Here is a 15,039-nt window from a genome sequence, read left to right as displayed (position 1 = left end):
GAGAATTGCCTGGACCCGGGGAGGGGGGGGTGGGGGTGTGGCTGATCCGGCCCTTTGCCACCCAGGCTTGGTAAAAAAAGGCAAACCCCCTTTAAAAAAAAAAAAAAAAAAAAAGAGGCTAGGGTGGCTTTATTTATATTTATTTATTTTTAATTTTGGAGAAGACAGGGCCTCATTCAGTTGCCCAATGTGGAGTGCAGGCACAGTGACACAATCACAGCTCACTGCAGCCTCAAACTCTTGGACTCCAGTAATCCCCCTGCCTCAGCCTCCCGAGCAGCTAGGACTATAGGCATGGGCCACCACGCTCAGCTAATTTTTTTTGTAGAGAAAGGGTCTCACTATATTGCCTAGGTTGGTCTTGAACTCCTAGGCTCAAGCAGTCTTCCTGCCTCAGCCACCCAAAGTGTTGGGATTACAGGTGTAAGCTACTGTTACTGGAAAGGGGTCCCTATCCAGATCCTAAGAGAGGGTTCTTGGCTCTTGCAGAAGAAAAAATTTGGGGTGAATCCATAGAGTACAGTGAAAGCAAGTTTATTAGGAATGTAAAGGAATAAAGAATGCCTATTCCATAGACAGAGCAGCAGGATGACTAGCTAGTTGGCCATTTGTATGGTTATTTCTTGATTATATGCTAAACAAGGGGAGGATTATTCATGACTTTTCTGGGAAAGGGGTGGGCAATTCTCGAAACTGAGGGTTCCTCCCCTTTTTAGACTATATATGGTAACCCTCTGACATTGCCATGGCATTTGTAAACTGTCCTGGCCCTAGTAGGAGTGTCTTTTAGCATGCTAATGTGTTATCATTCATGTATAATGAGCAGTGAGGACAACCAGAGGTCCCTCTTGTTGCCATCTTGGTTTTGGTGGGTTTTGATGAGCTTCTTTACTGCAACCTGTTTTATTAGTAAGGTCTTTATGACCTGTATCTTGTGCTGACCTCCTGTCTGATCCTGTGATTTAGAAGGCCTTGTTATAAGTGGAATTTTCAATGCCACAAAAGAAGTAGCACTTGAATATAAATTTCCTCAGCAAGGCAATTTACTTCTATAGTAGGGTGTAGCTCACAGATGGAACAATGGTGAGTGCACACCTGGACAAAGAGGGGAGGGGGTACTTATGCCTGACGGAGGTCGACCCTACTGCTTTGTTGTTCCCCTGCTGGCTAGGGTTAGACAGCACAGCCTAATCTAATTCTGATTGGCTATTTTAAAGAGAGCAGGGGTACAAGCCCAAGTGGTGGGTTGGGTAGTTTGGCGGGAAAGGATGGTTACCAGGAGGTCAGAGCAGGAAAGCAGGGCTCCAAGCAGGTGTCCAGGGCAGGTGACTGGAGCAGGTGACCGGGATGGGTCAAGATGGGGTAGTAGATGTGAACTACTGATTAGAACCAGTGGAATAGGTTTACTGAAACTACAAGTAAGTTAAACTTTAAAATAGAGATTTAAAGAATAAGAAAGCTGAACATATTGACATACTAATACTTCGAAGAGAAACTTGGGGTTCACTATATGTAACAGCCTAACCTCCTGGGAATGCAGCCCAGTAGGCCTGAGTCTCATTTTACCCAGCGCCTATTCAGGATGAAGTTGCTCAGGTTCAAAGACTCCTGACACCACCATGCCTGGCCAACAGTAGAGCAGGAGCTCCAACATTTAATTTTTCCTGTTAGTGAATAGAGCATCATGGAGAATACATGAAACAAACAATCCTTTCTGGTAAAGAGATTTTGTTACATTTTAGTTGCAGGCAATAGAATTATAAGCAGTTACAAAGTAGCACTGACATGTCAAAAATAAGCAACGACCATACTTAGCCTGGCTGTGGCTCACTCCTATAATCCCAACACTTTGGGAGGCCAAGGCAGGCAGATTAGTTGAACCCAAGAGTTTGAGACCAGCCTGGGTAACAAAGTGAGACCCTGTCTCTACAAAAAAAAAAAAAAAAATTAAAAATTATCTGGGTGTAGTGGTACACGCGTGTGGTCTCAACTACGTGGGAGGCTGAGGCAGGAGGATCCTTTGAACCCAGAAGGTGGGGGCTGCAGTGAATTCTGATTGCACCACTGTACTCTAACCTGGGTGACAGAGCAAGACCCTGTCTCTAAAAAACAAAAAAAAAAAGGCCGGGCACAGCAGCTCACACCTGTAATCCCAGCACTTTGGGAGGCTGAAGTGGACAAATCACGAGGTCAAGAGATCAAGACCATCCTGTCCAACATGGTGAAACTCCATCTCCACTAAAAACACAAAAATTAGCTGAGCATTGTGGTGTGTGCCTGTAGTCCCAGCTACTCATGAGGCTGAGGCAGGAGAATCTCTTGAACCTGGGGGGCAGAGGTTGCAGTGAGCCAAGATCCTGCCACTGCACTCCAGCCTGGTGACAGAGACTCCTTCTCAAAATAAGTAAGTAAATAAATAAATAAATAAGATGAAGAATGATCATACTTAATATTGCCTGGGGCAGGCCTAGTTTACTTTTCTTTTTGGTATAATTATTAGAAGAGCCTCATTTCACCAAAATGTCTTGATAAGATGATAAATTATGGCCGGGCATGGTGGCTCACGCCTGTAATCCAAGCACTTTGGAGGCCAAGGTGGGTGGATCACCTGAGGTCGGGAGTTCAAGACCACCCTGACCAACATGGTGAAACCCCGTCTTAAAAAAAAAGAGACTGAGTCTTGCTTTGTTGCCCAGACTGGAGTGCAGTGGCGCAATCTCAGCTCACTGCCACCTTTGCTTCCTAGGTTCAAGTGATTCTCCTGCCTCAGCCTCCTGAGTAGCTGAGATTAAAGGAATGTGCCATTCCTGGCTAATTTTTGTATTTTTAGTAGAGAAAGGGCTTTACCATGTCGGCCAGGCTTGTCTTGAACTCCTGACTTCAGGTGATCAGCCCACCTCAGCCTCTGAAAGTGCTGGGATTACAGGTATGAGCCCCTGCACCCGGCCATCTTCAGGATATTGGCTGGATTTGGGAATAAGTACAGGGATCCAACGTAGCAAACAACTGAAAATACTTAGAATTTTGAATAAAAATTATGGGGAAATGCTGTTTTAGAAAGCATAGTTACCTAGTACCTAGTATTCAGGATGGCCAAATGACATGCACTAAAAATAATTAATAGAGGTGAGGTAATAGGATTTTGGATTATGTTGGTTTTGCTATTCTACAAATTTTGTAATTCTACTTTTTAGGAGATTACTATGAAATGTAGTGTTTAAAAATTGTGGACAGGGTGCAGTGGCTCACACCTGTAATCCCAGCACTTTGGGAGGCCGAGGTGGGTGGATCATGAGTTCAAGACCATCCTGGCTAACATGGTGAAATCCTGTCTCTACTAAAAATACAAAAATTAGCCGGGTGTGGTGGTGCACGCTACTGTAATCCCAGCTACTCAGGAGGCTGAGGCAGGAGAATTGCTTGAACCCAAAAGGCAGAGGTTGCAGTGAGCCAAGATCGTGCCACTGCACTCCAGCCTATTGACAGAGCAAGACTCTGTCTTGCAAAACAAAAAGAAAACAAAAACAAAAAACAAAAAAATTATGACCTAATGAATACATCAGAAAAAGTAAATATTGTGAGTAATTAATGTATTTGTATCTTGTAGGTAGAAGATTTTAGAGAAAAGTGATGGGGCTTTATTTTTTAAACTTTTTTCTTTTACTTCGCTGAAAATGAAAATACTAACGTTCACTATAGCTTTGTGTGAAAACAGGTTATTTCTGCACTGCTGAAAACACAGGATTATTAAAGTGTTTTTGGTAGCCTGGGTCAGTGAGGAAATGGCTTGTTTAAGGCTTAGAAAACAAACCAAAAGAAGAATCCTATCCAAAACAAAAACACACAAGAAAGTACACATTGACCTTGAAATCTGGCTTGCATTTGGACAGCTCCCTGATTATACTCTAGGGATTTTGGTTTTTTGTTCTGCAGGGCCATAGGAGAGGCAATCGTAGGCATCAGTAATTTATTATACTGGGCCAAAGTAGCAATTGGAAAAACAAAGAACTCTTGCTTAAAATTACTCATTTCCACTAAAAATGACTTTCGTTGCTGGGATTGCTAGGTATCAAGAACAAATAGTTCACTGAAGAGTTTCTCCTCATCTCTGTACTTTGGAGTGACACAGGAGCTGGCAATATATACAAAGCATCCACTAGTTACTTCCATTAAAAAATATGATCACCACACGTTTTATCTCCATGTGAAGGCTCATAAGAGACTCTCAAACCATCTTTGTGAATAAGAAAATGGGGTAATTAGAACTAGTTAGTAGTTCATTTGGAGAATTTTTTTTTTTTTTTTGAGACAGAATTTGCCCAGGCTGGAGTGCAATGGTGCGATCATGGCTCACTGTAACCTCTGCCTCCCAGGTTCAAGCGATTCTCCTGCCTCAGTCTCCCAAGTAGCTGGGATTACAGGCGTGTGCCACCACAAGTGGCTAACTTTGTATTTTGATTAGAGATGGGGTGTCTCCATGTTGGTAAGGCTGGTCTCGAACTCCCTACCTCAGGTGATCTGCCTGCCTCGGCCACCCAAAGTGCTGGGATTACAGGTATGAGCCACTGCACCCAGTCCCATTTGGATAAATTTCTAATTAGATCTAAGAACTTTAAATTTGGGCCGGGTGCTGTGGCTCAGGCCTGTAATCCCAGCACTTTGGGAGGCCAAGATGGGCAGATCACGAGGTCAACAGATCGAGCCCATCCTGGTCAACATGGTGAAACCCTGTCTCTAATAAAAATACAAAAATTATCTGGGCGTGGTGGCACTAGCCTGTAGTGCCAGCTACTCGGGAGGCCGAGGCAGGAGAATTGCTTGAACCCGGGAGGCGGAGGTCACGGTGTGCCAAAATCGCGCCATTGCATTCCAGCCTGAGAAACAAGAGCAAAGCTCCATCTCAAAAAAAAAAAAAAAAAAAAAAAAAAAAAAAATAGCCAGGCGTGGTGCTGCAGGTCTGCCATCCCAGCTATTCAGGACGCTGAGGTAGGAGGATCACTTGAGCCTGGGAAGTCGAGGTACCAGTGAGCTATGATTGTGCCACTGCACTCCAGCCTGGGAGACAGAGTGACACTCTGTCTCAAAAAAAAAAAAAAAAAAAAAAGGAAAGAAAAAAACCTTATTTACTCATAAAAAAGCCTATGGGTCAGGTGCAGTGGCTCACACCTGTAATCCTGTAATCCCAGCACTTTGGAAGTCTGAGATGGAAGAATCACTTGAGCCCAGGAATTTAAGATCAGTCTGGGCAACAAAGGGAGAACCTGACTCTACAAAAAAAAAAAAAAAAAAATTAAAAATTAGCCAGGCATGTTGGTGTGTGCCTGTAATCCCTGCTACTTAGGAGGCTGAGATGGGAGGAGTACCACATGAGCCCAGGAGTTGGAGGTTGTAGTGAGCTATGACTGTACCACTGCACTCCAGCCTGGGTGACAGCAAATCTATCCCCCGCCCCCAACGTCCTTGCTTAAAAAAAAAAGCCAATGAGGCTCATAATATTCCTTCTACAATTTATGAAGGATGAAACAAATGAAGGCACAGAAATTTACTCCCACTAAGAAATGTATAACTCTTTTTTTTTTTTTTTTTTCTTGGAGTCGGGGTTTCGCTCTTGTTGCCCAGGCTGGAGTGCAATGGCGCGATCTCGGCTCACCGCAACCTCCACCTCCTGGGTTCAGGCAATTCTCCTGCCTCAGCCTCCTGAGTAGCTGGGACTACAGGCACGCGCCACCATGCCCAGCTAATTTTTTGTAGTTTTTTAATAGAGACAGGGTTTCACCATATTGACCAGGATGGTCTCGATCTCTTGACCTCGTGATCCACCCGCCTCGGCCTCCCAAAGTGCTGGGATTACAGGCTTGAGCCACGGCGCCCGGCCTAGAAATGTATAACTCTTAAATGAAAGTTGCCAGGAATTAAAAAAAGAAAACAAGAAATGTATAACTCAGCGTTCATCGTATTTGTAAATGGCACCATTCAGCTGATCAAGCCCAAAATACAGAAAACATCCTTCCTTTTTTTTTTTTTTTTGAGACAGTCTTGCCAGGCTGGAGCGCAGTAGCCCAATCTCGGCTCACTGCAACCTCCGCGTCCTGAGTTCAAGCGATTCTGCCTCCTCAGCCTCCTGAGTAGCTGGGACCACCGGCGCCTGCAACCGCACCCGGCTAATTTTTTGTGTTTTCAGTAGAGACGGGGTTTCACCATGCTGGCCAGAATAGTCTGGATCTTGACCTCCCGATCTTGACCTCTTGACCTCGTGATCCTCAGGTCTCTGCGAGGGCTTTGCGCCACCGCGCCCGGCCCTTTTTTCCTTTTTTTTTTTTTTTTTTTTTAAAAAAAACACCTTTATGGTTTGTTGGACTTGAACATCCTTCTTTCCCTTCATCCTGTAACCGAGCCCAGACTGTTCTGCTCATGGTATGACAGCCAATGGGTCAAGAGTCAAGGAGTTAGAGCAAGGACAGCAACTTTATTTCTGAGAGCTAGCAAACCGGGAAAATTGCAGAATAATATCCTAAAGAATCAGGCTGGCTTGCAGTGACACGATCTCGGCTCACTGCAACCTCCGGCTCACTGCAACCTCCGGCTCACTGCAACCTCCGGCTCACTGCAACCTCCGGCTCCCGGGTTTAAGTGATTCTCCTGTCTCAGCTTTCCAAGAAACTAGGACTACAGGTGAACACCACCAGACCCAGCTAATTTTTGCATTTTTAGTAGAGAAGGGGTTTCTTTATGTTGGTTAGCCTGGTCTTGAACTTCTGACCTCAGGTGATCCACCTGTCCTGGCCTCCCCAAAATGCTGGGATTACAGGTGTGAGCCACTGCGCCCGGCCTAAAGAACCATCTTTAGCCAGTACACATTTCAGGCTCTTTTAGTGTTAAGGGCAGGGGGAGCGAGAGGGGTGGTGACATTTAGGCGCCAGGGAGCGTTCCCGGAGGCCTGAAGCCTTTCTGTTATCGGTCAGGTCACAACAATCCCACAAACTCTCAATGTTGTTACTTGTGTGTACACCTTCCTTATCTCCTTGGGGGTTAGTTTTGGGAAGGAACTATTATCATCCTTGCTTTAAACTATAAATTCCTCCCATAGTTAGTTTGGTCTATGTGCAGAGATAAGCAAAAGCAGTTAACCTAGATATCACCGAGGGATGGGAGTGGGGAGTTTAGGAGCAAAATGGAGTTAGTCATGCTAGGCCTACTTTTCAATGTTACAATTCCACATTATTGAGTTATTTCAATATTTCCAAATATATTCATTTTTTTCTTTTCTTTTTTCTTTTTCTTTCTTTCTTTTTTTTTTTTTTAGAGTCTCGCGCTGTCACCCAGAGGCTGGAGTGCAGTGGCGCGATCTCGGCTCACTGTAACCTTCACCTCCCGGATTCAAGCGATTCTCCTGCTTCAGCCTCCCGAGGAGCTGAGATTACAGGCATGCGCCACCACACCTGGCTAATTTTTGTGGTTTTAGTAGGGACGGAGTTTCACAATGTTGGCCAGGCTGGTCTTGACCTCCTGACCTCATGTGATCCGCCCGTCTCAGCCTTCCAAAGTGCTGGAATTACAGGCATGAGCCACAGCGCCCTGTGTGTTTGTTTGTTTCGCGTTATTTTTTTTTTTAAGACAGAGTCTTGGTCAGTCGCCTCGTGCTGGAGTGCAACGGCGCGATCTCGGCTCCCTGCAACCTCCGCTTCCCAGGTTCAAACGATTCTCCTGCCTCAGCCTCCCGAGCGGCTGGGATTACAGGCGTGTGCCACCACACCCAGCTGTTTTTAGTAGAGACGGGGTTTCTCCATGTTGTCCAGGCTGTTCTAGAACTTCTGGCCACAAGAGACCTTCCCGCCTCGACCTCTCAAAATTCAGGGATTATAGGCGTGAGCCACCGCGCCCAGTCCACCATGCCTGTTGGCATTACATCTGATAATACATATGGAGCACTGCATGTGAAGTATACAAAGGACTATGCTGAGTGTTTAAGAAATCAGTCAATATTATTCTTATGTTCATAAATTTAACTGATGAAATGACAACGGCGAGATCTCGATCCTCAACTATAAGGGAGTTGGAAACTGAGGCAAGGACGGGGTCAGGCGTGGTTTACAATACTGCTCAAATTGTTGAGATAACCGGCCGCGCCCCTTATTCAGATCGACCGTCCTCAGCTGATCGCCGGCGCGAGCCAGCCTAGGCTCCCGGAAGGTAAACACATCGCCAAGGGCGGGGCAGAAGGCTGGTGTGAGACGAGCGAGTGGCCACTTAAAACTGATTGGCAGCTGCCATGTCCACGTGCTCTGAGCTTCGAACCAGCTGTCGCGAGAATTCGATGTAAACAGAGCAGTTTCCCTGTCCTTCGGCTCTAACTTGAGACGCTCGCGTGAGCGGGACAGGAGTCTGGGGCATGTTGCTTTTCTTTTCAAAGCCACGAAGGTTCTGTCTTCCAAAAAAATGTACACGTTCATAATTATTCCCCAGCTGCCTGCGTTCGCAACCGAACCTAACACGTCGGCTTCACCCGAACTTACATGCTGTTGTGTTTTCCTTCCAACCCCAGCGGATTGGACACATTCAGGAGGCGGGTCTGCCTCTTTCCTACTTGCTGGTTGGCGAAGCTGACCTCCAAGGGCGGTGCCCGGCCGTAGACAGTTTTCTTCTGGGATTGGCTAGAGCCGTGGTTCCGCTCAGGTGTGGTAGGAAGTGGCAGCCGTCAATCACGGGAGGAGACTCCAAACAGTGAGCCTAGAGCTGGAGAGCAGCGTTAACCGGCGGGGCGGCCGGTGAGAGGGCTGGCGGGGCTTCGGCTTTGGGGAGGCTTGGGGAGGACTAGGGACCGGCGGCGTGAGGGACTGGGTCGGGATGGCAGGAATTTGACAGGAGAGTGGTGTCGATACTGGAGGGGGAGGGGAGCAGTGCAAGGGGCCGGAGGGCGGCCGGGGGCAGCGGTGGCTCCGTGTTGAGGTTAAGTGGGCAGCGCCGTGCGAGTGCCTTTCAGGAGACTGGGGCCTGAGCGGCTGACGAGGGTCGTCCCCAGGAGACAGGGCCCTTAAAGGACAGGGCTTGGGAGACTGTGGTTCGAGAAAGCAATAAAGGGGTGAAAATGAGAGGGCTGAGGGGCTGGAAGTGCAGGTACCCCCTGAGGAAGTGGTGGCTGTGCTAGCTGGGGCAGAGGGTGTTTTGGTTGTAGGAGGTGGGGCGCACAGGTTGGGAGTTTTCTCATCAGCTGTGAATGCTCCCTACTTAGAAATGATGGTTTTAGGTGCCTTCAAGATGAGTTCCAGGCTGTGGGCTTTCCTGAGCCCTCTAAGAGATCTTTGCTGTTGCTGTCAGTCCTCTTTTAACCTTACCCAAGCCGACTCCATGCTCTTAAAATCTCAGTGATTCAGAGGCTCATGAAACATTCTAGGATCAGGATTTACTGATGTGACGGGAAAGCGTAAAGGGCTGTAACAACATTTATGTGTATATTACTTATTTGACTGCTTACTACTAGTCGAATACTTATTTGACTTATTTGTTGCTTATTAAACTCCGGTGATTAGGTAACCCCCCAGTAGCGGGGGGTTACAAATTGATTTAAACTGTGGCCACGCAGTCTTTACTCATAGATTCTCAACAGGTTTAATTGGAAGGTAGAGTGGTACCATGTCACTTGTTCCGTTTGGTCTTGAAATACTGTACCATGTGTATTTTCACTATCTCAACATAAAATTTCAGTAAATTCCTATCTCATGATTTGGTTCTCTTACCTTTGTAATTTATGTTAACAATAGACCAAAGGGTACAGCAAGAGTCTTCCTTAAATTGCTTTGTGGTTCTGAGGCCTGGTCCTATTAAAAAACAAAACAGGACGGGGACGGTGGCTCACTCCTGTAATTTCAGCATTTTGGGAAGCTAAGGCAGATGGATCACTTGAGCTCAGGAGTTCGAGACCAGCCTCGGCAACATGGCAAAACGCTGTCTTTACAAAAAAATATAAAATTTAGCCGGGCATGGTGGCGGGCACCTGTAATCCCAGCTGCTCGGGAGGCTGAGGCATGAGAATTGCTTGAGCCTGGTAGGCGGAAGTTGCAGTGAGCAGAGCTCCTGCCACTGCACTCCACCGTGGGCGACAGAGTGAGACTCCATCTCATTACCCCAACCCCCTCATTTTAATTTGAAAGAAATTAAAAATCTACCTTCTCTTTTTTTGCCTTTCTGGTATAACAGGAATTTCTGGGAAAGTTTCCTATATTTGAAGCTTTTTTTTTTTTTTTTTTTTTTTTAAGACGGAGTTTCACTCTTGTTACCCAGGCTGGAGTGCAATGGCGCAATCTCGGCTCACTGCAACCTCCGCGTCCTGGGTTCAGGCAATTCTCCTGCCTCAGCCTCCTGAGTAGCTGGGATTATAGGCATGCGCCACCATGCCCAGCTGATTTTTTGTATTTTTAGTAGAGACGGGGTTTCACCATGTTGACCAGAATGGTCTCGATTTCTTAACCTCGTGATCCACCCGCCTCGGCCTCCCAAAGTACTGGGATTACAGGCGTGAGCCACCACGCCCGGCCTTTGAAGCATTTTTGACAAGGGATCTATAGTGAGCAATTACAAATCTTCCTCCCTGCCCAAACAATGATCCATGTCTTTCTTTCTTTCTTTCTTTTTTTTTTTTTTTGTTGTTCTGGAAACAGGTTTTATGAGTGAAGCTATGGCTACAGATTCCCCAAGAAGACCCAGTCGTTGTACTGGTGGAGTTGTGGTTCGCCCCCAGGCTGTCACGTAAGCACACTTCAGATAACCCAATAGCTGAAGAAAAGACTCAGTATAGTAACTAGCATTCAGGTTTTCTTTATGAACAGTGATAACTTTTGTAAAAACCTTTTAAATGTTGGCTTTATGGGATGAATAATTATTTCTAAGGCCAAATGAAGAATTGGAGAGTTAAGTTGATGTATTCAGCACATTTACAGAGTACATGAAGAGCACTATGCTAAATCCTGAAGAGCAGTGTTTTCTAACTCCAAGTTTAACAAATTAATGGATCAGTAAATCAGTTTAGTGGGTCAGTACTAGTATTAGAAAATGAAATAGAATATAATAGAATATATAGCTGAGAATTCATACTGTTCCATGACATGCACACAGATGTGTTCATATGTATGAATGTATTTACCAGATGGTGATGTAAAATGTATCTCTTTTAAGTTCAAGGGTACCTGTACAGGTTTGTTAAATAGGGAAACTCATGTCATAGTGGTTTTTTATGGAGACTATTTCATCATCCAGGTGTTAAGCGTAGTCCCTATTAGTTATTTTTCCTGATCCTCTCCCCACTTCCACCCTCCACCCTCTCATAGGCCCCAGTGTGTGTTGTTCCTGTCTGTGTATCCATGTGTTTTCTGTAAAAGGTATCTCTTAGTCTAGGTCTCTGCCAGAAAGTTTCAAAGTAGGTGTCATAGTACATTTCCATGATTTTGACATTTTTTTTTTTTTTTTTTTTAAAACCATCAGAGTGGTTGGCATTCGTCATCACTCTCAGATGTTCCTACCAACAGAGGCTTCATCAGAGGCAGGGCACAAGAGCCGAGGCTTCTCCGCAATTCTACCGGAACCATATAGTCGCAGCTTAGATCATGCCTACCAAATGTGCAATCCCCGAACATCCTTGGCTTGTGGGCCCTGACAAGAGCCACCTCCTACCTCGAAAGCAATTTTGGCATTCTTTGACAAAGAATGTCTATACCTACTTGGAATTTATAATCTAATATGGCTTGAAGATATATATGTATTTTTTTTTTTTTTTTTTTTTGAGATGGAATCTCACTCTGTCACCCAGGCTGGATTGCAGTGGCGCCATCTCAGCTCACTGCAGCGTCTGTCTCCTCCTCCACCTCCCAGATTCAAGCTATTTTCCTGCCTTAGCCTCCCAGGTAGCAAGGATTACGGGCATGCGCCACCACCCCTGGCCAATTTTTGTATTTTTAGCAGAGACGGGGTTTTGCCACGTTGGCCAGCCTGGTCTTGAACTTCTGACCTCAGGTGATATGCCTGCCTCGGTCTCCCAAAGTGCTAGGATTCCAGGTGTAAGTCACCGTGCCTGGCCAAGGATATGTATATTTGAAGACTGAGGTGGGAGGATTGCTTGAACCCAGGAGTTTGGCACCAGCCTCAACAACATACTGAGACCCTTATGTCTTAAAAAAATAAAAAAAATTAGCCAGGCGTTGTGGCAGGCACCTGCAGCCTTAGCTACTCAGGAGGTTGAGATGGGATGATCACCTGAGCCCAGGAGCTTGAGGCTGTGGTAAGCTGTGATTGTGCCATTATACTACAGCCTTAGTGAGAGAGTGAGACCATGTCTCAAAAAATATGTGTATATAATATGTTTAATATATATTATATACTTTCTTTTTCTTTTATTAAGATGGAGTCTTGCTCCATTGCCCAGGGTGGAGTGCAGTGGCACAATCTCAGCTCACTGCAAGCTCTGCCTTCTGGGTTCAAATGATTCTCTTGCCTCAGCCTCCCAAGTAGCTGGGATTACAAATGTGGATCTCCATGCCTGGCTAATTTTTGTATTTTTGATAGAAACGGGGTTTCACCAAATTGGCCAGGCTGAAGTAAGCAAGTAAATAAGTAAAATAATTTCAGGCTATGATTGTGCACAGTGAACTACAATAGATAATGACAAAGGAGAATATATATAAGGCTATCAGGGAAGGTCTCTCAGAGGAGGCAACACTTCACATGGAGATCTAAAAGGAACGGAAGGGTACAGGAAGGAATCCAGATAGAAAGAAAGTTGGTATAAAGGTCTCCATTCAAAGAAGAACTTAGTGTTTACTAGGAATCGAAGTTGCATATGGCTGAAGCAGAGTAAGGAGAGTGACAAAAAATGCGGTTGGAGAGGTGACCTAATAATTTTTTTTTAGGCCTAATCTATTTTTCTAGGTCTCTAGGACATGCTGCTTTTTAAATAGGATTTATGATAAATCACTATTTTCAAGTTTGATTTTTCACATGCCTCTTGAAATGGATTTGAATTGGTATTTTGATTTCTTTTTGTTTTTCTTTGAGATGGAGTCTTGCTTTTTTGCCCAAGCTGGAGTACAATGGTGCGATCTTGACTCATTGCAGCCTCCACGCCTGGGTTCAGTGATTCTCCAGCTTCAGCCCCCTGAGCAGCTGGGATTACAGGCGTGCACCACCAAGCCCAGCTAATTTTTGTATATTTAGTAGAGATGGGGTTTCACCATATTGGCCAGGTTGGTCTTGAACTCCTGACCTCAAGTGACCTACCCACCTTGGCCTCCTATAGTGCTGGGATTATAGGCATGAGCACCACGCCTGGCCTGAAATAGTATTTTGAAGTATTTTTTCTCCACTTGCTGGAATTTATATGCTTTATATTTAAAATATATTCATTTAGTATCCTTATGTAGTGTTGTTTTTTCCCATTCACTTTGTTTGTTTTTTAGAGATGGGGTCTTGCTGTATTGCCTAGCCTGGCTGCCAACTCCTGGGTTCAAGTGATCTTCATGCCTCTGCTTCCTGAATAGCTGGAACTGCAGGCACATGCTACTGCACCCAGCTTTCCCTCATTTTTATGCATTTTAATTTTTTTCCATGTCTTTCCTATACCAAAATTCTGTGACAGCTTAGTAGCTTCTTCTAATATCTGTACCTGCTAGAAAATGCAGACTCACTTGCTATATACAGGTAAGGGACTAGGTTCATAACCAATTTAAAGAGAAGATCACTAGATAGTCATCAGCAACAATTTTACTTGCTCTAACTAGGGCATTCTTCTGCTCTGACTCAAGAGGAGGGTCCTGTCTTAGGTCTCTGTAGTCACTCCTTCAAATATGGCTTAGAAGTTATCTCTATCAAATTAGGAGATCATGACTTTTAAAAAGAGATAATGTTAAGAGATTCTACTCATGAAAAAAGAGAAAAAAAGATAAATAAAAAAGAGATAATGTTTAAAGATGTTAAAAGCTCATTTACATTTAACAACTTATATAAAGACCCATGAAACCAGAAAGTAGTTAGTTTAGCAGAAATATCAGCTGATAAGAGTTAGCCTCTTTTTTTTTTTTTTTCTCCTTTTTTGAATATTATGAGTGATGCCTGTAATCCCAGCACTTGGGAAGACCAAGGTGGGAGGATTGCTAGAGCTCAGGAGTTTGAGACCAGCCTGGGCACATAGTGAAACCCTATCTCTACAGAAAATAAAAAAATTGCTGAGCATGGTGGTGCATTCTACTTGGGAGCCTGAGGTAGGAGGATTGCTTAAGCCCAGGGGGTTGAGGCAGCAGTCAGCCGAGATTGCATCACTGCATTCCAACCTGGGTAACAGAGTAAGACCTGTCTCAAGGAGAAAAAAAAAAAAAAAAAAAAAAAAAGAAAAATGAGTTACTTTATTAAGGCTTGTAAATAGAGCTTTTTTTCATGGTCTATATTAAGCTCTCCTGACCAGCGCTGTCCATTCCACCCTTTTCCAGAGAGCAGTCCTACATGGAAAGTGTTGTGACTTTTCTACAGGATGTTGTGCCACAGGTAAGTGTCTATATGTGCCTTCAGAAATAGTAGGTTTTATCTTTGGTCAGGAGAACTCTGAAATGTTTGGTTTCCAAAACTTGACACTAGTACCAGCAACTTCAGAAAGGGTTTTGATGTTTTAGCATCCTGAGCATTGGTAGGATGGGACTATGTTATTGTTTAGATGTGCGGCAGTGTTGGGTTGACAGTGGCATAAAGATTATTCCTCAGGACTTTCCTAAGAAGAATCATGGTGAATTTTTAGTAGAGAGTTGAGACTTGAGACCCTCGTAGGTTTCTGTTTTCTTGTCCTATTTAAGGGTTGCCTCTCAGAAGGGAAAAAAGCAAGATACACTCTTCACTCCTTAACTAGACATTAGCTATATTGTACCTGAGCACAAATCTACTTCTTTTTATTTATTTATTTATTTTTTACTTTTTTTTTTTTTTTTTTAAATCGTCAAGTGCAGTGGTGAGAAGGGGGAAATCTACTTCTCTTTTATATTGAACAGTTTTTTTTTTTTTTTTTTTTTT

General features: G+C 44.5%; 1 protein-coding gene and 1 non-coding gene across 11 annotated transcripts in view; one reads left to right on the top strand and one right to left on the bottom strand.

Annotated features, from left to right (window-relative positions):
• Positions 1 to 8,614: 8,614 nt before the first annotated feature.
• BCAS3 (BCAS3 microtubule associated cell migration factor) overlaps positions 8,615 to 15,039 on the top strand; it is a 664,948-nt gene continuing 658,523 nt past the window's right edge. For 3 of the 10 annotated variants that reach the window (XM_032279305.1, XM_032279308.1, XM_032279307.1), the window contains exons 1-3: positions 8,620 to 8,765; positions 10,656 to 10,743; positions 14,469 to 14,523. In XM_032279305.1, coding sequence (XP_032135196.1) covers positions 10,661 to 10,743; positions 14,469 to 14,523 — 138 coding nt within the window. In that variant the 5' untranslated portion in view covers positions 8,620 to 8,765; positions 10,656 to 10,660. Of the gene's footprint in view, positions 8,766 to 10,655; positions 10,744 to 14,468; positions 14,524 to 15,039 lie in introns of all 10 variants that reach the window. The other 7 variants (XM_032279302.1, XM_032279303.1, XM_032279301.1 and 4 more) reach the window with 5 other exon arrangements.
• LOC116553564 lies at positions 11,466 to 11,542 on the bottom strand. Its single transcript, XR_004269806.1, has one exon. It is a non-coding gene; the product is annotated as a small nucleolar RNA SNORD74 (small nucleolar RNA).

This window comes from Sapajus apella, unplaced genomic scaffold (assembly GCF_009761245.1).
Source record: "Sapajus apella isolate SASKATOON/1434 unplaced genomic scaffold, GSC_monkey_1.0 scaffold12, whole genome shotgun sequence".
Taxonomy (NCBI): Eukaryota; Metazoa; Chordata; class Mammalia; order Primates; family Cebidae; genus Sapajus; species Sapajus apella.
Note: the sequence above shows the minus strand (reverse complement) of the source record. Positions and strands in the feature narration are given on the sequence as shown.